The 27,203-nt window shown below is 44.8% G+C and overlaps 1 protein-coding gene across 1 annotated transcript in view; it reads left to right on the forward strand.

Moving 5' to 3' along the window:
- Positions 1-6,602: 6,602 nt before the first annotated feature.
- The window catches only part of opcml (opioid binding protein/cell adhesion molecule-like), a gene marked incomplete at both ends in the record, with an annotated part of 152,358 nt that continues 131,757 nt past the window's right edge, over positions 6,603-27,203 (forward strand). Inside the window, one exon of the mRNA XM_079235457.1 lies at positions 6,603-6,760. Coding sequence (XP_079091583.1) covers positions 6,603-6,760 — 158 coding nt within the window. The remainder of the gene's footprint in view (positions 6,761-27,203) is intronic.

The following is a 27,203-nucleotide window of genomic DNA, read 5'->3' on the forward strand; positions in this document are numbered from 1 at the left end:
AGATATCATTTTAATTAAGTCTTATCTTAGCTCAATTTCTCTGGCACAAGACATCATCATAATTCCTCAATAACAACCTGGGAGTAAACTGGTTCGGTGAATGTGATGGGCTGCTCATTATGTTACAGTATTGACCCCGTGCAGCTCAGGCTTTTGCCCAACATAATGCCTCATCATGACGCTTGGTGAGTGGCCCTCAGCTTCAGACTATGATGCTCTACGCACTCATCTAGCATCCACTGGATACTACAGGAGTCAGGGTCGGTTTCATGAGCAAGTAAATGTAACTGACTAATGACTCAAAACTGGCATTTCTACGGAAATGATTAATTCAGTTAACGTTGACTTTCAGTTTCACACGGGACACAAGCGGAGGTCTCCTGGGGGAAGGTCCTGTGTTGGTTTGACCCGTTCGCCTTTCCCTCCCACACCACCTACAAGTATGCTAAGTCTGTGGCTCTGACGCTCTGGTAATGAAGTGGACGGGTTTACATTGGAGTTAGTCGTAAGCCCGCTGCGTCTCATGCGCTGAAGGGTGTGTCGGTATCAGATGTCGAGGGGCAATGCCATTGCAACAGTATTTGGAGAGTTAGGGGTGAGAACTGGTTGACTGTACAGTGTCTAGACTTCAGGGTAATTATGGTTTGTAGCTGGTGGGACCAAATAAATGGAATAGTATATTTTATTGTTAATAACACTCTGTTGTCCATTACTATTGTGGTGAACAACATTGTGTTCTACTACCAGAGTATGGGGGGGAATCCAGAAAGCCTCACACCTGCTAAACAGATGTAATTGTCTTGGGGGCGCTGTACCGTGCAGTGCACTTAGTACGCTCATCTTCAAGAGAAAGGCTTTCATTGTGAAGTCAATTCTACGTGGGACAAGATTGATGAACACACAACAATTGCTTTCACAGTTGCACAAACATTTGATACCAGACAAGGACAATGCTGTGTGTCACTCCTGTCTTTCCCAGTGACGGCCTCAAAAAGACCTCGGTGGATTTCCATTTGTTGCCTTCCATCCAATAGCTTAACAGCGAGCCAAATTGATGTTAAGTTAAAGAAATTATCTTGTTCAGTCGTTTCATGAGACTGTCATCGGTGGTTCTGAGCGCTGCTTCCTCAGTGGCCAGCATCCCCTCCTCACCCTGACCATCAAAACAAGCACATGTATTGAAAATGTCATCTCCCGCCTATTGAGCTAGTCTAAAATGACACCTCCCAGGTCTACAAGGTGGTGCTGTAGCTTTTAAAAAAATCAATGCAGATGTTTCTAGGTAAAGATCAATGGGACAACATGTTAGAACTGTTCACATCAACACTTTTGTGCAACTGTTTAGAGCTGAGGCCTTATTTACATCATTAGGTCCTAAAGTCTTAAAAGTTAGGACCAGAGTGCAGAGTTATTTTTCTTCCTCTGGTCACGTGAATGAGAATGGTGCTGGATCGCGGGCTGGGAGGACGGGTTAAAGAAAGCGTCCGTGAGCTTGTGGAACATTGTCAGAAGATCTGTCCTTTTATACTCGGAGGTCAAACTTTTCTTTGTTTGGAGTGACAGCACAGAGCTTCACCCGCATGGCTCGGGAAACTCGGTCTCTTTTCCTGTGCATACAACCTGGTCCAGGTCTGCTGTGTTATGACTTGATCAAACACAAATACATCTTCAACATGTAAGCACAAAACACCTTTTCAGAAGGTCTTGAAACATGTTGACATATTCCAGACACAAACCAGCTTCCAGGGCCCTGGGGCGGTCACATGCCTTGCCTGGTAGCTAACCTAATGGTGGCTAACCTACTGGTAGCTTAATGGTAGCTAGCCTAATGGTAGCTAACCTAATGGTACCTTAATGGTAGCTAACCTAATGGTAGCTCAATGGTAGCTAACCTACTGGTAGCTTAATGGTAGCTAACCTACTGGTAGCTTAATGGTAGCTAACCTACTGGTAGCTCAATGGTAGCTAACCTACTGGTAGCTTAATGGTAGCTAACCTAATGGTAGCTAACCTAATGGTACCTTAATGGTAGCTAACCTAATGGTAGCTCAATGGTAGCTAACCTACTGGTAGCTCAATGGTAGCTAACCTACTGGTAGCTAAATGGTAGCTAACCTAATGGTAGCTCAATGGTAGCTAACCTACTGGTAGCTTAATGGTAGCTAACCTACTGGTAGCTAACATAATGGTACCTTAATGGTAGCTAACCTAATGGTAGCTCAATGGTAGCTAACCTAATGGTAGCTCAATGGTAGCTAACCTACTGGTAGCTTAATGGTAGCTAACCTACTGGTAGCTAACCTAATGGTACCTTAATGGTAGCTAACCTAATGGTAGCTCAATGGTAGCTAACCTACTGGTAGCTTAATGGTAGCTAACCTAATGGTAGCTAACCTAATGGTACCTTAATGGTAGCTAACCTAATGGTAGCTCAATGGTAGCTAACCTACTGGTAGCTTAATGGTAGCTAACCTACTGGTAGCTAACCTAGCTTTGGCTGTGTTCCTAGATGATTTTAAGGACATCTGAAAAGAGCCCCATCAGGCCACAGCACTCCAATTAAATATAATTTCCGTTTAGTATTATAGAGACCCAAAGCAATGTGGGTTTATTTTAGGTCTGTGTCATTCAACGAGTGCAATTCTAAAGGAGGATGGAGGCTATGATCTAATTCAGCATGATGGGTCCTTGACCCGTTTCATGCTATAATAACCCGCCAAAAAGAAGAAGACATTTCGTTGTTATATGAATGAATGAATGAATGAATGAATGACCATTACATGACCGTCCCTCATTGAACTATTCAGAACTACAATATATCCAAAACAGCGCTGCCAGGGTCCTGAGGGGAGTCCGGAAATATGACCACATATCACCCATTCTCCAATCACTGCACTGGCTCCCTGTTCTATTCCGGATTAACTACAAGGTCCTAGTACTCACATATAAATGCATCAACAGACATGCACCCCCCTACCTACAAGAACTCATCACTCCCCTAACCTCCACCCGCACCCTCAGATCCACAGGCCGCTCGCTCCTTCGGGTTCCCAACACCCAGCTCCGCACCATGGGCGACCGGGCCTTTTGCTCAGCGGCGCCACGCTTGTGGAACGGTCTCCCTGACCACCTGAGGGCAACTCAGACACTGAACTCTTTTAAGACTGGCCTAAAATCCTTTTTATTCAGGAAGGCATTTTTTACCTTGAGTTAATTTATTGGCAGCTATTACATTCTTATTTTTATTTTTATGGGTTGCTTTATCTATGTTTTAAATCGGTTTTATTTGTTTTTACTATATGTGTGGCACTCTGGGATTCTTTGAAGGAAGAGTGCGATAAAAATGAAATGCATTATTATTATTATTATTAACTATTATTAATTATTATTAACTATATATATATATATAAACATATCATACTTTTCTCCTCTGTTCCCATGCTTTCAAAAATATATTCAGAAAATGCAAACAAATTATCAAAAAGTTCCATACCGATCAAATCTGCAGGCACAATATTCTTCCTCTCATTCTTTCATCTGTAATCACACTCCTGTATCCTCCAGTTTTCATACCACATATCTCTGATTTGTATACTGCTATAATCTTATCAAATTATAATCTTTCTCAAACAAACAATAAGCACTCGCGTTAGGCTTTTGCCAGACTTTCACTGTGACATCACTCACTGAGATCAGAGTGGACCGTATATTATGGGACCACACTTCAGGATTCATTCTCTGAGTGGACTTGTTTCAAGTGAATTGAATCGTCGTGAAATTGATTTCACAATGTTTGGTCACCTGCAGGCCTTCAGGCGCCGCTGCACGGTCACCTGCTCCGAGAGCCAAGTGATCCCAATTAGCAGGAGAGGGAACACGTTGAACTGCTCTCATGACGTCTCTCCGTCTCCATGCAAACCACACGACGACCCTCTCATGCATGAGCGCTCACTACGATGGAATCACGTCAAATGTGTTGCATGAATATTTGTCGTCTTGCTAATTGGGGGTGTCTCCTGTAAACCGTTCTGCTGATATGGATCGTGGTTATCTGGATCGTGGTCCATGTCCTTTACTCATCATATTCATGTAATGTGCTGTAACTCTGTTACGTTATTCATTCTGGTCACATGACATCTACTGCGTCTGTCCATCCGGGGAGAGGGATCCTCCTCTGTTGCTCTCCCTCAGGTTTCTACCCCTTTTTTCCCTGTGAAAGGGTTTTTACTATCTTTATTGGGGGAGTTTTTCCTGATCCGATGTGAGATCCCGGGACAGGGATGTCATGTGTACAGATTGTAAAGCCCTCCGAGGCAAATTTGTATTTGTGTTTTTGGGCTATATAAAATAAACTGAATTGAATTACTGAAGTCGTACAGGCTAAGGTAAGAGATGTCATGGCACACACTTGTGTGTCGATGTACTACCTTTTCTCCTGATGTCTACCACAGCGCAGAGTCTGTGTTTTTAACCGAGCGTTGCCATGATGTCCGAGCAGAAAAACCCTTTTCAGGTTGTCGGTGTACTGTTCAGCCCTGTATTGTAAACAAAATGCAATCTGTTGGTTCGTGTACAGAGACACAAATTGTCAATTGTTTCAGTCTTGCTCAGGACGAAAATAAAGCTGATGGAAAGTTGAAAACAAATTGCATTCATCCAAGTGTTTAGTGACAGTCAGAGCAAGTACCTAACTGCAACAAACTGGACACCTCAAGTGCTTTTATTGCCGAAATCTAACTGTTCCTGACAGTTTTCTAAGTATGTGTTGTTGGCAAAACGTAACTCTTCTGCGTTATTTTAAACCCAACAATGATGTGTTGTTATGTCCTTAACTGAGTGTTGCCTTGACTAAACTTTGTTTTTTAAAGTAATGTCGTCCCGAAAAAAAAAGTTGTGCAGAGGGAGACGAAAAGAAAACAATTAGTGTCTGTACACGAAACCAATAGATTGCACTTCGTGATATGTTTCATAAACTATGTTGGAATGTTACGTTTTCTAAACTACACAACCTTTGCATTGCGCCCTATTTGCAACAGTGCACCCGTAGAAAAGGCCTCACCAGAAACAAGCAGCTATTCAAAGTATGTAGTTCACTGTACGGTCTCAAGTGTCAATCACTCACTACCCTTAAGGACCTGCTGGTCCCTGGACCCGCCTGGGGGCCACCGACCATAACCATGTGAGAACACTGTGCTGCAGACCAGATGGTCCTCATGGCGGAGGCAGCGATGCTACCTGCCGAGGAAAGAGAGAGAGGGAGGGAGGGAGAGAGAGACAGAGAGGGAGGGTGAGAGAGAGGGAGGGAGGGAGGGAGGGGGAAAGAGAGAGAGAGGGAGAGAGAGGGAGGGAGCGAGAGAGAGAGAGGGGGGGAGAGAGAGACAGAGAGGGAGGGTGAGAGAGAGAGAGGGAGGGAGGGAGGGAGGGGGAAAGAGAGAGAGAGAGGGGGGGAGAGAGAGACAGAGAGGGAGGGTGAGAGAGAGAGAGAGGGAGGGAGGGAGGGAGGGGGAAAGAGAGAGGGAGAGAGAGGGAGGGAGGGGGAAAGAGAGAGGGAGAGAGAGGGAGGGAGCGAGAGAGAGGGGGGGAGAGAGAGCGAGAGGGGGGGAGAGAGAGAGAGGGGAGGGAGAGCACGAGGGAGAGAGAGAAAGAGAGCGAGGGAGGGAGTGAGAGAGAGAGGGGGAGGGAGAGAGAGAGAGAGAGTGAGGGAGTAAGAGAGGGAGAGAGAGGGAGAGGGAGAGAGAGAGAGAGAGAGAGGGGGAGAGAGAGAGAGAGGGAGAAAGAGAAAGAGAGAGAGAGGGAGGAAGAGAGGGAGGAAGAGAGGGAGAGAGAGAGGGAGAAAGAGAATGAGAGAGAGAGGGAGGAAGAGAGGGAGGAAGAGAGGGAGGTTGAGTGAGGGAGGGAGAGAGACTGAGGAAGAGAGAGGGGGACAGAGAGAGAGCGAGGGAGGGCAGGTGAGAGAGGGAGAGAGGCAGAGAGAGAGGGAGGGAGAGAGAGATGGAGATATAGAGGGAAAGAGGGAGAGAGAGGCAGAGAGAGAGAGACAGACAGAGAAAACGAGAGAGAGAGAGAGAGAGAGAGAGAGAGACTCAGGAGCTGTAGCTTACTTAACGAAAGAAAAAGATAGTGAAGGGATGAAATGAGCCTTTTGCATTGTATGTGTCCATACTAGAGCTTCACACCGTCTTACCCGGACAGAAAGAAGAGAGAGAGAGCGAGAAAAAGAGAGAGAGAGAGAAAGAGAGAGAGAGAGAGAGAGAGAGAGAGAGAGAGAGAGAGAACATACAAGTCTTGGCTGGTGCATCTCTCCCAGAGCATCCATTTCACGGCGCTTTGAGCGGAGGAGACGGTGCGCATTCCTCCCAGAGACGCGGTGCTCCTCTCTCCTCTCCTCCGGAGTCACTTTCCTCGAGAGACCCTCTTCCTTCCCGCGTGCGCCACACGGACCGTGTTTCGTAACAGCGGCTTGTTTACTTGCAGCGCGAGCAGGTCGAACCCCGCATCTCCTTCTGAGGAGGAAACCCGCGATCCGCAGACCCGAGACGCAAACACGGAATATCCCACGGTTTTTCAAGTTTTCCTGGAAGTTGCGCAGTGAACAGCGGATGATGGGGATTTGCGGCTATTTGGCGCTGCCGGGGAAATGCCTCGTCCTCCTCGGACTTAAATTGTTATTCCTTGTACCTGCAGGAGTTCCAGCCAGGAGCGGGGATTCTGTACTAAAGGACAACATCACCGTGAGGCAGGGGGACAGCGCCGTCTTAAAGTAAGTCACTCCATCACCACATCACCACATCACTCCATCACCACATCACTCCATCACCACATCGCCATCGCTACGTCCTCTCCTCCGGGCGCGATGGGCTCGAGTAGCGGACAGGAGTTACTAAAGGTCACCGTGGAGCCGGTGAACAACGCGCATCTTTGTTGTGCTTTTCCTTAATATGAGTCGCACCTCCTGACTGAAGTGCTCGGCGTCGCGCGCGTCATGTGGAAGTTGCATAATGTTCAGCCTCTTCTTGCTCGTTGCCCTTGAACGTTATTGATCCGGGGGCTTTCAGGTCTGGTTGGATGCGGAGCCGAGCGCCTCCAGTCCGGCGCTGGGAGGCGGTGTGCGCGCGGATGGAAGTGCGTGATACGAATTATGACTTTTAATGGCAGGGCTGGTTTGTTTTAGTCTTTATGAAGTGTTTACTCTGGATACACTCTCTTTCTGGCAGTTTGTAGCATACAGGCAAATCACTAATTGCTATATTATTATATTATTTCTATGAAAGTCCTATGAGAATATATATATATATATATATATATATATATATATATCATATGTATATTTATTTATATATATTCCTAAATAGTGTTTCTCTTTGTGTCTTTATCACATGTGAATGTGTTTTCTTATCTTCTCTCTCCTCACTGTGATTCCTGTGTATTTGTGCCTATATGGTTTGCTGTAGTTCTTTGTGTAAGAATAGACCAGGTGTGATGCTGCAACTTTACAATCGCTGCGAAAAGATGCAAGATAGGGCCCCGCTCCACCCACCTACACACACACACACACACACACACACACACACACACACACACACACACACACACACACACACACACACACACACACACACATTCTACCAATAAACAAAGAGTTGCCTCACCAGGAACAGCCACAAACCAGCATATACTTGGACTGCAATACACCTGTTACATCCACCTGCTTGTTGTTGCATGCTGGGAGGAGACTGTGGGCCAAAGCCAGGGCGGACAGACCGGTAAACAGCCATCGTGTTGACATGGAGAGAGAAATGAGGGGGAACTGTAGTGAAGAGAATCAATGAAGAAAAGATAGGATGAGCATCACATTGAGGAAACGCCCACAGTGTAAGGAACGGAGGCGTGTGCGTGGCGCTGAGGCCGAAGCAATGTGCCGCCTTGATTTTCAACATATGCTCAACAGCAGCGCACATCTGTACGCTGCTGCAGATGCTAATTGACTGCGAGCTTGAGTATGATTTACGAAAGCGCGCGCTATAAAAGCAGACACTGTCCGGATATGAATGTGACTCCTCGGTAATGTTACACATTATCCTCAAGCTGTCAGCGCGGGTCAGTGCTGGCTCCCAGCCGGCTGAGATATGAGGTATTTAGACAAGAATAATTGCACGGTTTAATGACTGCTGACACGGAGGGGCAGCTAAACAGCTGGCCTTTGCACCACGGGGCGCGAGGTGTAGGGCGATCATGAAACAGAGCTCGCCACGGAGGGGTGGAAGTTAGTATCCTTGTGCTCAGTCCTTGTCCTCCCCTCCTCTGCTCTGCAGCCTCAGAGAGCCACAGGGTTTTGATCATGTCTGGAGTCAGAATAGTGCGCTGGCCTCCACTCATTAGTGCAACTTGTTAAGTAGTCGGTCGGATCCACTAAACCCGACCTTTCGCTCGCCGCATTTCGGACGCCGACAAGGAGAAATCCACCTCTTGCTCCTCCGTCACGCCGCTGCAAATGGCTGCACCTGGGGCGGCCGGCGGGACTCTTCTGGCAGCCGGCCCCCTTTCCTCGCCCTAACCTACGCACCGCACAATAGAGGAGCCTTCAAATAACTCGTGGAGCCGCCGTGACCCTGAGCTGAATCTTAAAAGAGAGGCGTTAAAGAGAGTGAACTCAAAGGGCTGACAATACAGTGGTGCTGCTCCTCATCCAATAGACTGCCCCCCGGAGGAAGAGGAACCGCTGCCTGTCAGAGCAGCCAGTCAGGCCGTAATCAAGGAAAGCATGCACCGCTTTGAGCTGCTCCCCAAGCAGGAGGGGCTGGACGCTGTTGAAAGCAGCAGAGAAATGAAAGGCCGCCATTCTCGTTGGGCTTCCCGGCTTCTGCGGGTGGGAGTGGAGCCCGTGGAGCTGCTATGTGATAGCATTGTCCGCACATTTGACAGCTAACTGGTGCTGGAGGCCCCCGCGGGGATGATGCCCCGCCGTCTCGCCTGTGAGGAGCCTCTCTAACTCCCCCGTCACCAGAAGAGGCAGGGATGCAGAGGCCTGGAAGGGAAGCTGGTTAGAGAGGTGAGCGGCTGTGGTGTGAAGCTTCGATTAGATGGAAGCAATAAGAAGAGTACAGAATAGGTGTATTGACGGCTGTGTTATTGTCAGAAACAACTTATTTCCAAATATGTTAGAATGTTCGGTTTGGAAGTCAGTAACTTCAAATGTCCTTCATTAAAGAGGAAACAAGAGATTTAAAGAGTAAAACAGAGGTTTCATTCCAGCTTGGCGTGGTTCTCCGCGACCTCGTTGAGGTTTAAATGCGTTTCAGGCCCAGGCAACCGACAGCGATCCTGGCAATATGCTCTAATGAAAGATGTGTTGCATCGGCGTGTTTTCCTGGCAACGTTCCGAGGGTGCTACTTTATTTCTACCGGGCTGTATTATTAAGACAGTCAAGGGCAACACAAAGCGGGATCATTCTCACATAAAGAAAGCCTCTGCCAACAGGAACTCTAGCAGATGTGAGCGGGAGAATCATTAGCAGCATTCAACACAGTTTCAAAAGCAAAATTACTTTTGTTTTATTTGATTTTTTTCTACAGAAATGCAGACCACTAGAACACAAATAAAATGCCTGGATCACAAGTCAGAGGGACAAGGAGGTGATGGGGTTCTGAGACGACATTTTAAGCTGGAATTCATGACCTGACCATCCATGATTCTTGGTGAATACTTGATTTGAATTGTCTGGAATGTTGCCAGTATTTGTGTCAGTGTGCATAATGCATAATGGTAGGGCTGCACAACTAAACAATTATTAATCACAATCACCATTTTGGCTTCCCACAATTCACTGAGCACGATCACCTGCGATGTTGGCGTGACCCAATACGATATCAAGCGCTTCCTAAACTAACAGCCGACTGCCGGCTGTTTTGGAGAGCTGTCATGCCGCTGAAACTTCCCTCGATGATCCGGCTGCAGGTCATATACTGTATATTACTGGTTTTGTCCTCAGAACAACCCTCACATGCCATTTTTCAGGAGTGTGTGCATAGATCCATTGTGTGTGTACAACGGAGAAAACGTAAAAATACAGCATTCATCTCCAGAAATGTCACCGCATACACCCAGTTTGTTTTACTACGTATATATTAATATTGCAATACTTTCAATCAGTGGGCCAAAGCCCAGAGGTAACACGCACGGTGTTACCTCCTTCCTTAACAGACATATATTTAGGTGAAAATCCTTTCACCTAAATAAAAAGATTTCCACTTTAAATTGGTGTTTTATTTGAATGCATGTGAAGAATGTGTGATTGCACCCAAAGCAGTCACTGAGCATTGGCTGATATTTTAAGGTTGTGCAAAAACATTTCAGGCCCAGGATGTGTTTGTTAGTTCGTCATGCTTTCAGATGAACATTATGTAGATGTTTTCATTTCATTTCCTGCCAATGTCGAATGCCCAGCTTCTCCTCCACTGCAGTCCTGGTCATGGCTCAGTCTGAGGTTGAGCTGTTTAGGGATATGGACGAACGCCTGTGAACCCTGAGGAGTCCCTCTCTCTCTCTCTCTCTCTCTCTCTCTCTCTCTCTCTCTCAACCTCCTCTGCCGGTGCGTCTTTACGCGCGGAGCATCCCGTCACGCGCCCTGTGAATTTAATTGTATCCGTCCTCCCTCCTTTTGCTGTTATCGTCTCATGAAGGATAAGGACAACACCAAGACTTTCCTTTTTATTGAAAAGGTCCATAACATGTGCAACAACCACATCAATAGAATACAATGACAAATGTGTTCATATGTAGGCCAATACACAAATGCATATATAAATATATTATCCTCTACCAACGTATAAAACACATACACAGCCTCTACACACGACAAACAGCTATCCGTCTTTGAATAACTGCTGATGATTAATGATGATGCATGAGGAATAATGTGGGATTACTACTCTGTCTTTCATGGGTTATTTGGGATTTTTGGGGTGATGCATATGCACTTAAAAAAAAGCTAAAATGTCGGATATTGGATGTGGATAATCATGGACACGATCGGACACAGAAGCCTTTTTTTTAGGGAGCAGGTGGGGAATCCATTTGGCTCCATAGCCATCGTCCATCGTTGCAAGATCCACCACTCAAACCTAACGACATCACGGCTGCCTGATAGTCCCAACACTCCCAAAGAGCTCACAAGGCTTTGTCCCTGCTGTTGTGCTGCTGTTCCAGCAGCGGTGTGGAGCCATGGCCTGAAAGCCACCGCCTCCCCTCAGTGTCACCGGCTGCAGCGCTCTGCCACTGACAGGCCCTTTATAATTCCCCTCCCCGTGGCTGCTCTCCCAGGCGGACAGATTAGCACCAGAGGTGGTGGAGGTAATGTGCGGCTGACCCTCACTTAGCCTTGTAAGCCACAGTGTGGCGAGCCAGCTGATGACGGGCGAGTAAAGGTGCAGTCACATGAGAATTGACACCCCCGCTGGTGAAGGAGGGTGAGAGTAGGAATGCGAGTGAAGGTGGGAAATGGGAAGTGGGATTTTGAGTGCCGCTGCACTTTTGTTTCTTACGATGTGATCATGCAGCTCTGTGTTGAGTGACTTCATGTCTGAGGACCGGCTGAGGCAGCACATCCAGGGGGAGACCCTTCCATTGGTGTCGGCTTCACACGGAAGTGGAGGGTGCCCACGTTCCATTATGAAAGAGCCCTTCAGTGGCTTTGCATATGGCCGCGTTCACATTGCTAACTAATGTGGACCCAATACAATTCTTATTTTCCTCTCATGTGTCAGATATCTGATTTAATGTGGACTCAGAATTCAGATTTATTTTCCAGATCAGGGCCCTGCTGTTAGAACGGTCATAATGGTATTACAACATTTTTACTGAATTATGTTAAATCACGTTTGCGCGATGAGTTTTTCTCAGTTTACGAGTCACAATAAATCATAAGTGATCTTTTAGAAGGAGTAGAGGTTTACCGTTGTTTATTTTGCAATATGTTAACTTATATAATCAGGCATGGCTCTTGTTTACATGCTTATGCTTGGTGAACAAGTTTATTGAGGAAGTATTGGCTTTTTATTCGCAAATGTTTTATTGCCGTCAAATCAAGTCCCTGGTTCACTTCTGCTTCTCTGCTCTGCATCTTTTCTTTCCCTGTTGTGTGTTTGTAGTTTGAGATCTCCGTCCCAAAGCAGAGAGCAGAGGAGATGCTGAAGTGTGATTAGAAATGAGTCTTCACCAAAATGGATAAAAAAGAACCAGTACCATCGGAGCTTGTCATGCGGCCTTTCAGAACGTAGCACCCATCAAACACATCGGGGTATTTGAGTGACTAAGAGGCTTATTTATTCAACATGTCCTTCATCAGAACTGCATCCTGTCTGATGCACACTTTGAAATCATTCACTTTCACTGACAAACACATGTCCCCATGTGGAAGAACATTATTTTCTTTTTTTATTATAATATATATTTATATGAGGCCAGCGGAACCTTAAAAGCCCGTGTCATTTTGATTTATGTCCTCGCCGATCCCCACCCTAGTGATTTTCATATCGGTGATGAGGAGAAGTGCTTGCCTCATACTACAGCAAGCACTTGTTATTGGCTGAAGATATACAGCGTGTTCCATTTGAATGGCTGGTTTCAAGTCAAAGAAATTACACAAAGGCGTCCCGTTAATTGTGGTCTTTTTCTAAAGTGCTCTCATCTCCAGACAGACAGACAGACAGACAGCTTGCTGCTGCTGCCGCTCTTCTACATGGAGTTCAGCTCTCAGAAGGGCCAGAACGTTTCATATCATTATGATTGTCATTTATATTTATTTTGGACAGAAAAAGGTATAGAAGCGTGTGCTCGTTTGTAAATAATCCACAAATAAAAGGTGTGGCTGTGTTCATTTATGGAGCTTCATGTCCTGCAAATATATAACGAACATATTCTGTCCACAGAAAGACGCTGGAGGACTAATATGGAGTTAAAAATGAATATAATTTCATGTCAGCAATATAATCTCCAAATATAGACAACCAAACTGTAGTCATGTTGCTGGTTTGATGTCAATATATTGTCAAAAGATCATTTTTATTTTTCTATTTTTGTGTGCGGAAGAATAGGCGAGACTTTGAATACAGAAGAGAGCAGCTGACAGGCAGACAGTCTGGCTCTCATGTGCACCCAAACGAAAAAAAGGTCAAGATATTCATCCACGCACACGTCTGGCTCTCGCATGCACCGTGGCCCCGGCGTACATGCAGGGTGAGACACGCAGGGTGAGACACGCAGGGTGAGACACGCAGGGTGAAACACACAGGGTGATACACACAGGGTGATACATGCAGGGTGATACACACAGGGTGAGACACGCAGGGTGAAACACACAGGGTGATACATGCAGGGTGATACACACAGGGTGAGACACGCAGGGTGAGACACGCAGGGTGAAACACACAGGGTGATACATGCAGGGTGATACACACAGGGTGATACACACAGGGTGATACATGCAGGGTGAGACTCACAAGGTGAAACACACAGGGTGAGACACGCAGGATGAGACACACAGGGCGATACACGCAGGGTGAAACATGCAGGGTGAGACACACAGGGTGATACATGCAGGGTGAGACTCACAGGGTGATACACACAGGGTGATACATGCAGGGTGATACACGCATGGGGATAAACGCAAGGTGATACATGCAGGGTGATAAACACAGGGTGATACATGCAGGGTGATACACGCAGGGTGAAACATGCAGGGTGAAACATGCAGGGTGAGACACGCAGGGTGAGACACACAGGGTGATACATGCAAGGTGAAACACGCAGGGTGAGACACACAGGGTGATACACGCAGGGTGATACACGCAGGGTGAAACACGCAGGGTGAGACACAGGGTGAGACACACTGGGTGAGACACACAGGTTGATACACACAGGGTGATGCATGCAGGGTGAGACTCACAGGGTGATACACACAGGGTGATACACGCAGGGTGATACATGCAGGGTGAGACTCACAGGGTGATACATGCAGGGTGAGACTCACAGGGTGATACATACAGGGTGATACACGCAGGGTGCTTCATGCAGGGTGAGACTCACAGGGTGATGCACACAGGGTGATGCACGCAGGGTGAGACACGCAGGGTGAGACACGATACCCTGATGCACGCTTCACCTGTCAGACCCTGCGCTCCACACAACACCAGGCTTTGGGTTGAGAAGATGAAGGTCTGAGAGTAGATGAGCCACATTAAATAATTCAGTAACAAAGCAAGCTGCGGCTTTCTTTCCCCTGACTAAGCTTCAGCAGTCTGTATATCTAAACTGGAGAGTTTCAGAGTGTTCAGTGGTTTGCTTCATATCGTCTCTGCAACAACGGAAAGATAGACATTCTGCAGAATTACTCAAATATATAAATAAAGAATATTCGATGCTTCTATTTTTGTAAAAGTTTCTGGGATAATGACTGGAAGTTGCAGCCAGTTTGTCTGCGTCTTTGTCGAATGGGGCTTCAGATGTTGAAGTGAAACACTGCAGTGCACCCGGACCCAGGAGTTAGAGCAACTAGAAATTATATCAGGACGATGAGCAGACATGGAAGTCTGGCAAAGGGCAGCCTGAGGGGAGGATGATGGGAATGGACACTGGAAGCTTGTTTCTTTGTCCATGCTCTTACAGTGATGTATCATTTGAACCAATACTTTTCAGAAACCCACCCAATCATGACCAAACAGCCTCATAAAATGTAAAGGAACCCAAGAATAAAAAAAATGACTGGAAGGTAGAAATCCGCGGTTAAAATGAAACTATTTGGTGAAAACAAAAAATGCCAACGTATCATTATCATGGGACTTAGTCTGAATAAAATGTCAGAGGTGCACTGCCTCTCAACATGGCGATGCCTGAGCTAGCAGCACAAAGCAGTGCAAACTAGAGAAAATGTGCTGACAGGGCTAAATGTGTCTATGAGATAGCTGGAGGCTCGGCGCCCGGCTTCCGCGATGACGCTATCGGGACGGCCTACGTGAATAGAGCCTGTCAGGGGAAGGAAGGAAAGTAAGCAAACATTCATCGCTTAGAGCAGTGGGATAACGTTACACAGTGAAAAAAGTCTTCTTTCTGTGTTGTTGGATGTCAGAATCCATATCACATACATTGTATATGATAAACTGTGTTCTTGTTCTTATTCTACAAGGCATTTCAGAGATAGAGAGAACAGAAAAGAGGTCAAGGGTGGTGAACACCTGCCAAGTCATCACTGAGTTAACTCTAACACATTTTCCTACGCTGATCTTCCACCGGTTGCTACACAACACCTGTGTCCAAAATATTGCTTACATAATATGTATACAGTACATATGCCCACAATATTGCCCAGTAGGCAAATAAATATAGACACACACAGCATTGTATTCAAAAGTGGAGAGCAATTGTAAGACTATCTGGCCTTATGCCACCCCAGCTTTGAGTGCTGTAGTTAAGTGTAACAGAGATTTGAAGTGAGGGTAATCATCACAGTGAGGCTGTTGACTTCAGACTTTCTGAGAAGAGCCCTTCAGTTCCGTCCAGCCTAACAATCTCCCAATGTTCAAATGACGTACGACTCTCTATAACACTGAGGCGGTGATGGAGCTCTGCCATGTTGACCCACAGGAGATGCCTCGTTCCCACGTCCCGCTCTCCAGCAGTCCACCATCAGTCTTCTTAGCATTCCCTAGACATCCATCTTACCCAGGTTGGGTTTCAGCATCCTTGTGTTGTCGTAAATCACGGAGATAGTCATTAATTTTTAATATCCAGGAAGCTAGCGCCGTGCTGCAGTCCACCTAGATCCTCCGCTTATGAGAGCCGGCCACATCCATTACCACCTGCCTTCGCTGTCCCCTCCCTGTGCATGTTTGGCTGCACCTTTCTCAAATCATTAATACTCATCAGCAACAGCTTCCATTCATGCCACAATTCTGCTAGGCAATTTACGCTCTACTACTCCTCTCTCCTACCTACTTTTATTCTTCCTCTCTTGAGCACATCCTCATCCCTCTTGCTCCTCTACCTCTGCACTTACTGTACATGCACAACAAGGAGCCATGACTGTAGAATGGCTGATCAGGCCAAGAAGAGTCTGTTTCAGTCGGGTCAAGCAGCTGCCCAATGTTCTTTGAAATCGGGATGGTCAACGCAGTGGCAGAGACAAATCACGTGCAATCACCTCCAGATAGTTCTGCAGGACTTGAAAGTCTTTGTTGCACACGTTTGCCTCAATTTCTTTGTACAAATTGCAGCATAAATAATAAAGTCAAATAGTTTTCAGGGGTGTCTGATCTATGGTCGTACAAGAATGAGCAACTATGTGTGCAGAATTGTAGTGGTGGCCTCGTGACACAACGTTCCTTTTTCTTTACAATTCTGTTTTGCTTGCTATACACTTCTTATCTTCCAACACCTTCGACACTTCCCAACATCTACATGCAGGACCGGCTAAGCCTGCTAAGGGGAGCAGAGCCAGGATAACTTCATACAGTAGCTTACCGCCGTATTGCTTATTTCAGGCTCTGAATCCGGCCTCCCCAACACCTGGATATCAACGTATTTACGCTTGTGTGCAATAGGTGTCGGAGGACTAGAAGTACTCCAGGATGAGGAACCCTGTGTGGTTAGGAACCTTCTGGACCATGAACCCAACACCCTCAATTTAGATGCCAAACTGACCCCTATTGCTTCACTAAAAACACATTAGCTAACGTCTAAGCACTACAATCACACTGCAACATCATACAAGATACACAAGCAGAGCATCGAGAAGCCAACCAAGTTAGTAAATCACATAATACTGAACAACCCCGTTTTAACCTTAGCTTGCAGCAGGTATGTCATTAAAAATGCATGTCCAATTATGTACTCCTGTCAGCCCATCCCAGGGGAAGAGCTCTCTTGCCTTTAGGAGACGACAAAGGCAGCCTCAGAGAATGGACTTGGATAAAATACAAACCAGTTTGCAATAAAAAGAAGATAAAAGGTTACAAAAATTGAAAATTAAGTAAAAGAAAAGACAAAACATCACAAATTAAAATTCCCAAAAGAGACCTTCAAAAGAGTACAAAGGATGAAGAAGCCCAAAGGACCCCGAGAAGGAGGCATACATAGGAGAACAAGGGTTCTCCTATGTATGCCTCCTTCTTATGTATACCTCATTCTGCACTTCTTTAACCTCCTAGTCCATATCTGGTAGACAACTACTTGTTCTCTAATCATTGGATGAAGCAGTTTATGTAGTCTTGTCTTTTCTGACAGACTTGTTCTTTAAGTTAACACCTAACTATATAAGATATGATAATATATTTATATCCGAGATCAAAACGCTCTTGACTCAGTAGAAAGGAAATGAATCATAACCTGTCAAAGGGAATACAACTTAAATGAGGATACAACCTATGATCAAAAAGGCAGCGACACCTTAAGATAACACTTTCATGGCTATGGGTCACAGGAGCCATGTCTCATATGTAGGGTTGGGTACTGAGAACCGGTACCAGTATGGCACCGGTTCCAACATGTCCGCAGACCCGGCGCTATGGGCGGGCCTTGGGGGGCCGGGCCCGCCCTCGGACTCGGCTGGGCCCGCCCTGGACGGACAAGCCTGTCAGTCACTTATCACACGTAAAAAAAAAAAGAGTGCAACTCTCTGTCGCCGGCGACAGGAGCTGTCACAGGAGGTAATATGCAAACATGATGCAAAACTAAGATTACCGTATCTCCTCGAATAATTCCAACGGATTCTGAACGCTAAGAAGCGTAGCTTTCCAATGCCATGCGGTACATTACGGTAATGGTATAGAAAAACGGCGGCGAGCTTGTCTGTGGGGGAGGGGTGGAAGAGAGCAGGGCAGAGCAGCAGCAGAGAGCAGGGAAGAGTTTGACTGGCTTTTCACTGCCTTTTGAGTGGTGTTTTCTTTGGAAATAATATGTTGTGGTTGTAAATAATAGTATTAGTATAGTTTCTGAGAGTTCTGCCACTTGCTGGCCCACCTAAACTCCTCACTAAAGGCCACTTTTCTGTCCACACAAACACAAAGAAGGACACTGGGAAAAGGACAGGCAGAAAGTCATTTTGGGGAGGAAACACTGTACTAGCTGCCTGTAAAAGCCTGTCTGGATGTGTGAGGAGGGCAATAATGGGTTCTGTCTTCAGCTGGACCGGAACTGCTTCAGGGAGATAAACAAATCTCTGAAACGCCTGGACACGGACACATAAAAGCCTATAACATGGACATTGAATGCTCTATGCAAACAAAACAATTTGAGACGATGTAAAATAGGTTACATTTCATTTCTGTAATCTCAAAAGCTTTGGTCATGTTAATTTTCAATTGTTTAGTAGAGAAATAGGATACAAATTCAAATACATTTCTTAACCTTTTACACAGTGTTTTAAGCCTTTATAACATATAATAATGACAAATACTTGCCAGATTTTTAAATTTCTCCTGAAAAAAGGAGCAAAATCATTTTGATCGCAGACAGTCCACGATGCTCCACAAACGAAAGGCCAACCTGATTATGCTTAACTTAACAAAGAAGTTCAGGAGTGAATGGAGGGACACTGTCCTACGCAGATTTCACTTGGCGGCCAACCGTCGTCTCCCGCTCTACTAATGGTGAGTTATCTGGTTTCATCCAGCCTGCTGGCCCTATGGACGAGGCTAAAGGATTGGTTATGGCCTATGTGTTTGTTCTTTCTTGGAAAAACAAACAAACATGTAATGCAAAGCAATGTCTTCTTCATTTCTGTTGTAGGCTAGCTGTTGGTAGGCCCTTTTCGTCGTTGCTGCGCTCTGCTCTGTTTCGGACAAACACCGGACAGTGTGTTGTTGTTGAGTGTGTTGTTATCGTTATTGTTGTTGTTAATGTTGTTGCTGGATGTGTTAGCCTAATCATTTTAGACCTTTTTAGGCCTATTTTTTTAAATGTCTTGTTGTGGCTGAATCTGCTATCTACTGATCTTTCAATACAGTATATTGTGGGAGTTATGTGTTGCTTGATTCCTGTGTTGATTGATTGCCATAGGCCTATGGGTCATGTCTAATTCTATTGGGTAGGCTACCTGCTCACCTGGCCTATTTATTAGCTTGTGAGATTCTAAATAATACCGTCTGTCACCTTTTTGTGCCGGAGTTCGATTATAGGTGAAAAGTTGAACTACTATGCTACCATAGGCTGTAAAAAAAAAAGTGCCCCCCCAAAGCAACGTAAGCAAATCAGTGCCTGGCGCTGGGCCTGCACGTCCGGTACCTACCGGACCGAAAAGCAACGCAGATTTCGGTGCTTCCTTCCGGTGCCTGAGCCGATTTAAATACTTTTTTTTTTACACTACTCTGTAAAGTTGCACGGTATATAGATACTAAAAAGGTAGCGCGGTGCCCGCACGCTAAAAACGATTATTAAAATAGCGCGGATCAGAGCGCACTGCTGCTCTGCTCTCTGTCTGCCTGCACGCAGAGCGGGGCTCGAGGGGGCGGGGCTTCCAGCGCTCACACACACAGTGCGCGCACACAGAGATCGCTGGAGACACGAGCACGAGCTTTTGAACGCCCGTCCTCAGCTTGATGGAACACATCTCTCAAGTTGATATTAATGATGACGTGTAGTCCATAAAGCAGCAGTTTTAGGATCCAACAGTGTCTGAGTTCTGTTGCACACGGTCCCATCAGAACACCTGATGCTTGTGTCTGTTCTTTTTTAAATATATATTTTTATAGTTTGAAGTTAAAAGGTTTTAAGTCAAGTGTTTTGAATGTACTTATTTATTTATATCTATAGTATACTTTAAACAGTTCATAATATTGTTCAATTTGAAGAAAAAAAAGGGCCATGGCAATAAAAAAGTATCGGTTCAGGCACCGTTTAGGCACCGGTATCGTTTTAAAAGTATCGGTTTAGCACCGGTATCGTTTTAAAAGTATCGGTTTAGCACCGGTATCGTTTTAAAAGTATCGGTTTAGCACCGGTATCGGAAAAAAACAAACGATACCCATCCCTACTCAAATGTGTCAGTTAGGTGTGAACCTGCAACATGCCGAGGTGTTGAGGTGTTAGATTGCTTCAAAGTTAATTGGTTCAATCTTCAATTGTTTAATCTTCAATTATCTTATTAGAAGAATAGAGAGTGTTTGGGTGAGGTGTGTCTGGGACATTTCTGGTGGAAAATTAAACAGGAAATTAATTTAGTGTCTACTTCCTAGGATAATTATTATTTTAGGTTTCAAAACACTCAATGCCTAAATAAACATGTGTGATTCATGAAAAAATTAACGATTACGATAACCCATCGTACTAATGACCCTCCCATCCACTGCAGATGTGTTGAAGAGAAGATAGACCCACATAGTGCACCGTTTCTATCTCAAATTACATCTTTTGAGTTAAAAAGGTCTCATTTTTTCATGCGCTTGTTTTTTCAAGATTGCAACCAAAGACATACCTCAAACATCTCTGGCATCCAAAGATCAGTTCTGTAATGAGAGGTCTTAGAGGTCGTGTCTCGCCAAGGAGAGAGCGGAGAGTCGACTTCAGTTCTGGACAGAATTGACAAAATAATTGATGAGAAAATGTTGGGGTTGATACTTGTGTGGGCATGTGAAGGCAAGCCGAGTATGAATGGCTGATCCAATCACATGCTTCCTGGTCTTCATACCCACAGCACGAGCACGGAAAGAGCTTTTTGTTTAAGAGTTGGATTGGTTGTACAGACAGTAATCAGGCTTTTTCAAGAGCGAACAAATACATCTTTATTTTAATGTTTAGAAAGTGAGTTGATTCAGTAGATTCCCATGTTTAGCTATTTTTGGTTTATTCTATGAAACATTTCATTTCAAATCAAACACGTGATTCAAAAGATGTTCCCCTTTAAAATAACTTTTGTATGAATTTCTCGAGGAAAACAATACATTAACCAGCATTGTGGTGTATCTTGATAAACTAACGTTAACGTTTGCAATACATTCATAAAAAAATAGTCATAAGTCGTTAAAAAATATTATTAGCTATTTACAGACTGTGGCAAAGAACACACTAGAAGCATAATACTCCTTTACGTGTTTACTACATGTTTATAATCAGGTATATGAGTTTATATGATGGAACAGTGGCACAAGAAAGTGTCAGAGGAACACACACACACGTGCACACACACACACACACACACACTTTTTATTTATAATCTCATTATTAATTAGCACTTTGGTAATATTGTCTTTGTTACAAGCATATCAATAAAGCATCTTGATTTGAATTAGTTCTTCGTTGCACAGCAGACAGTTTGGTTAGATGTTGGAGCACTGAGCTGAATACATTTGAAAAATAATGATGAGTGAAAAGTGATTTTCCTCCATTTTTACTTCCTTAAGGCTGAGACTGAAAGTCCATTTTAATATTCTCCATGTGTTATGTGGAGATAAGTATGTTGACATCTGTTAATTAACAACAGTGTAGCAGAGTAAGTTAGCTTAAGTACTGACCTCCCCAGCATAAACGGTTATGTTTAATATATCATGGTAATTATGGGGAGACATTAGGGAGCGCGTGTGCTCTGGTTTCCTGGTGTAATGGCTGCTATTGGTTTGCAGAATCAGATGCTGAAAGGAGTCGGGCATTCTGGAGCTTTACGTTTCAGGATCAGTCTATGTATCAACTGGAGTCACTGTTCCTCTTCCCCTGGTTTCAGGACACGGTTCCTTGTAGCTGGACCTCGCCACCGAGGGACTAACACTTTCCATCACTGCAGGCTTTCACATTGAAGTCCTGCCATCTAAGTTGATGCACTGTTGGTGGGCATTAAAGCGGCTCTAGAGATCCCGTATGCCGCGCTCATCGTCGGTTCCACTCGAGATCTCATTTTCAGAAATGAGACGTCTCCGACCATCTGTCAACACAAAGTACTGGCCTCCCGCGACCAGACAAATCATTCCCTAATTCTCCCGCCTCTCTTCGGGACCTGGATCCCGGCCGCCGGCCCTCTAACGAAACAGATCCCCCTAATGAAGGAATATGGCAGAGAAAAGTGCCTCCCATTGATTCTGTTCCCCGGCCAATGCCGCCTCAAGGATAGTGCAGATGAGCTATACTTAGAATCAAGGGTAGGGGCGGACGTAATATCTCTGTTCTCATATTGTGTTTTAAAAGCTCTGTAAGGGCAACGCGATGACGAAGCTTAACTAATCTTGACGGAGCCATTTCAACTGAACCAATCAGCTCCAGTAGCCTGCTGGCAGCAGTAAACATGGCTGTCAAACGGGCCTTGGCTGCCAGCCTTAGCTTACGAGCTGATCACAGTGTGAGAGCCTTGAACATGGCTGTCATGTAGCAGGCAGTGCATTACAGTGATTATTTTCAGATTAGCAACTTGTTTATTGCTCTGTGTGGTGCCCCCCTCTGCCTTCAGTAGCAATCAATGAAAACGGACTCTTTCTCCTTCAGATATATTGACCGGCGCACTGGGAAACTGGACAAGTGAGGCTAAGTCAACTTTGTTAGCATGCAAATAGCAACACATTTCGATTGGTCTTCAGATAGCAGCAAGAGACTGATAGTCAGATGTCTATCATGTGTTAAAGCCTCCCGGGAAACACAGCGTCCTTTCTGATTGATATTTGGTTTTGTTGCACGTCGTTTTTTGGTGCTTCTGTTTGAGGCACGTTGAAATCAATGCGTGTTGCTGATTTATTATTGCATCCAGATTTTGCTGTCTGAGGGCCAGGAAGGAAGGAGGGAATTCGTCTCAGTCTGCCAGCTGATGGTGCTCATTAATATGGATAAAACTGACATGGAGTCAGCTGGGAAGAATGTCATAGCACATTAGACAAATAAGTGGCTGAAACCACTGGCTGTAATGAATTGATTTGCTTCACATTGATCCCCCTCCCCCCCTCGTTCTCCCTGTTAATCACATTTGGGAGTCATGTTCATGTTCTGAATTTCTGAAGTTGTAAAATATGAAATAATCTAATTGAGTGGGACTTAATTCCAAGTGGTACTTTTGCCTCAGTCAATGTATTTGTTTAATGTTAAAAACAGTTGTTTTTTTTTTACAAAAATGGAATATCTCACCAGTTTGCTTTAATGTGAAATGATAATGTATTCTGGGGCAGTTGAGTCAATACATGTGAATATGATAAGTTCATACCGGCTATGTTATTATCTTCATACAATGGAAACCGACTGAGAACGCGTTCACTTTTCAAAGCACCGCAACTTTTACAGCTTCCCAGCTTCACATTCACGCAGTGAAGCGCTGACACTCGGGAGCTGCCCCGAGCCGCCGCTCTCTTCTGCCGCTGGCCCCAGAGCAGCTCTTCTGCCGCTGGCCCCAGAGCAGCTCTTCTGCGGCTGGCCCCAGAGCAGCTCTTCTGCGGCTGGCCCCAGAGCAGCTCTTCTGCCGCTGGCCCCAGAGCAGCTCTTCTACCACTGGCCCCAGAGCAGCAGCTGCGGCGGAGCAGTCGGGGGCCCGCTTCCTTGGTCAAGGGCATATTGACAGCGAGTGCTGGGGGAGAGGAGAATGCTGGCAGCTTTCTTGTTTCATAAAATCATGTACAGTAATTGTGGAAGGATAACATGCATTGTTGGAATGCGCTGCAAAGAAAACACTCGTAAAGTAGTCCTTCCTCGTGCTCCGGTGACAGCTGCTAAATGATCCATATGAACCGCTCCGTGCTGCTTTTGCGCCTTGTCATATGGCCACTTTTATAACGTGGATTATCGCCACCTTTGTCACCGAGAGAATTTCCGTGGCGCTGTTGCCTGGATAATAAATGGAAGTGCGACAGGAGGGAGAACCAAGGAGCTGCTGTAAAACATTTCTGACATACACTGTTTAACTTTGGAAAATCAATAAAGCCAATTTAACAGAAAGCTTTTCTTGTTTATCTGAAATGGCCGAGCTGAACCAGGCCTCTTCTTTTCCCCATTCTCTCTCTCTGTCTCTGCTTTTGGAAGAAAATTATCCCGTAATAGTAAAAGCTATGACCTTTGTCCTTGGTACTCACCATCATCTGAGTCCAGATACACAACTTCCTTTCACGGGCACAGTGGGAAGTTGTTCATAGTCTTGGGATTTGATAACAATAACTATTGACACGGCCCAATCAGCAGCTCCGCCTGTTTTATCAGAAGTATAAAACACGAAGCCGCTAATCATTTCTAACTGCTGGGTAACGGGATGGAATCTAATCAAATGGCTTTTCAAATGGCTTCCCAATGTAATAAGTTAATGTACTGCGTTGATATGCAGATGAGGCCGCAACATCATATATTACAAAACTGGCAACTGCGCTGTTACATTTTCATTGCTGTAATAATGATAGTCAGTGTTAATGTAATAACTAAACTGAACTATTGAATATTAAACTCAGATCTTGTAATAGCACCAGTCCATCTCCTGACAAGTTGCATGTATAGATGTGTCTGTCAGATGGTTTTATACACAGCTAGTTTCTGTCTCAACAACTATTTGGTGGATTGTTGTGACAATTCGTGCAGAAATTCACAATCCCAAAGACGTTGATAATCCTCTTTTTCTTTGATTCAGCATTTTGTTTTTTGGGCCGTCTCCGTCTTGTTGAGACGTTGGAGCTAAGTGCTCAACTCCTCTTTATTTATATAGCAGCTGTCATACAATCGTGCAGCCCAACGTGCTTCACAGATCACACACTGCATAACCTCAAGGTAATAAACAACAATATAATATTATTTTGGAAGACACAAAATGAGTCCCTGAATTGGACTCAATAGATGAAAATTCGATGAAACCCAGTGATTAACGCTCAAAGGTTATTTTTGAAAATACCCAGATCCTCAGTTCCAGAGACTGGGGCCACACCTCTGATTTACCTTTCACAATAAAAGCCCTAGAAATATAATATTCTCAAGTGAGTATTTTGCATTTTCAAGTCGTCACACCCCATTGTGTGTAAATGCCTCTCGTCTGGTTTCCTTTTTTCCCCTCAACATAACCCCCTGCTAACATACATAGCTCCGTCAGTAGCATATTAACTGCAGTAATTTGCTCAAATTAAACACGTTTTCAGACTTCATCTGTCTTTGTTATACATGTGGGGAAATGTCTTTCATCCATGTAGTGATGCAAATGTGTTTTAACATAATGCAGTACTGTATATAATGTGTATTAATGTGCTAATTGTGCCTAATGACTGCCTAAAAACAATCTGTGTAAATGAAGTGACGACCAGTTACTGTAGAGTAACGGTTATCTGATTCCTACATTATTCCTCCTGCAGAAGCTCCTACATTGCCCAGGGCCCTCCGTGTCTCTGTGCAGCTACATGTTCACTATATTGTTGAATGTGAGAGAAGCTAGAGCACCAACTCCACACCACTCAGAGAGTCAGGCGCGAGTGGAATTTGACTCCTGGTGGATTTATCCGAGGCTTTCTGAAATGCAATATTTAGAGGATGCTTAAAGTATATTGTAACTAACATTTCAAGAATTAAAACCTGAGGATATCTCCTTTGAATTGAGACACGTTTCACCAGGGTGCTGATACCTCTGGTTCTTATCCTGCTTGCTGTTATTTCCCTCTGCCAAACAACCCGTACTGATGCATCTCAATGTGATTAACCTTTGTAGATGCAGCGTGAGGGCGAACAGTAACCAAGTCTAAATAATATGCCCATAAAGCTGACAGGGTCTAATTCATTTCTCTGTGTCGGCTACCTCATAACCTTTGCCGTTCACACTCCTGCTGTCTCTGCAGGCAGACCGAAGCCTAATGGCTGGCTTGAAGTGCAGCGAGCCATAAGGAAGATGTAGACTTTAATGATTGCCTGGTAAAAAAAAGTGCTCAAAGATATGAAATTGAGATTAAGTTATAAGAAGCACACTTTGCTTCACTTTCACCCCGATGTGATAAAAAGCAGAGGTTACATTGATCATGCTTTGAATAAAAAAAGGTATTTAATGTCAAGATCTCAGAAGGAAAGAAATATGAAAGTAATGGTTGTATACACCTTTGAAAGTACTTTATGAGATTGTAGTGTTACTTTAGCCCTCATCCCTGTTGCTACTACTTTTCAGCAGCAACCTCTGCTATAAAGTGAAGCCAATGCTTCCAAGTGCCTTCATCTTGCATTCTCTCTACTGGCCACCAGGGGGCGACCCCTCTGGATGTATAGAAATCTATAGAAATGACACTACTTCTCTCTTGATTTATTCCCTCATAGAGTCAGATAAACCATAAAGGGGATGCTTTAGGGCGGGGCTACAAGGGGATTGACAGGTTGCTACCACAGCGTTGTCCAATCTGGACGTTGTTTATTTTGTGTTTTACAACTCTGAATTTGGTCTCCTTAAAAATGTCAGTTGAATTTAGCCCCACCCTACTTTTGTCACTTTTGGTTGCAAAGAAACCAAGATGGCGACGGCAAAAACGCTGAACTCGAGGTTTCAAAACAGTGGTCCACAAACCGATGGGTGACAGTGACTACAGTTTTTGGGTGCAACCCATGGAGAGCATGTGGCTGCCAGGCCTTAATTTATGAATCTCCAAAGTAAATCATTATGCTAATAGAGTTGGTTACAGTGTATTTAAAGCAGCGTCTAGTAAACAAACAAAAAAATGAATCCATCTCTTTTACATATGCAATATCATTTGTTTTGCTCGCACACATCTCGCCCATGTTTACAAAAGCCACTGAGCGTGCAGATACAAGTCCCCGAAGTGTATGAATCACCTTGTTTAGCATGAAATCATGCAGACAAAGCAACAAATGATGTGCGTGTACCTTCCATCTTATTAGCCTCTATCGCTGAGACCTCCAGGGGACACATCTAGAGCCTGATCTCTTTTAATGAAATGACTCACACTGTTCAGTACTTCTTATTATATGTTCTGCCTTTACAAGGGCCTTGTTTTCTTTTCAAGAAAACTTTCCCTTAACTACCTTTCCTCTGTTCTTCGTTCTTAATGCGAAGGGTCCAGTTCCACGTTTTGCAGCGAGGCTCTCGTTGGATCCTAAAGCCTACTCAGAGAATCTGAGGTTGCTCAGGAGGGAATCCTGTCTCTATTGACAGACACACTGCCATTTTTAATTGCTTGCTTCAGTCAGGTACACATCTCCTGGATTCCATACTCACGTAGCTTCACTTCCCCCTGCTTTTTGGAGGTCCTTTCAGGCGACTTCTCCCCGGAGCTGATCTCTGATACTGATG

The sequence above is a fragment of the Taurulus bubalis genome (assembly GCF_910589615.1).
Source record: "Taurulus bubalis genome assembly, chromosome: 2".
Classification (NCBI taxonomy): domain Eukaryota; kingdom Metazoa; phylum Chordata; class Actinopteri; order Perciformes; family Cottidae; genus Taurulus; species Taurulus bubalis.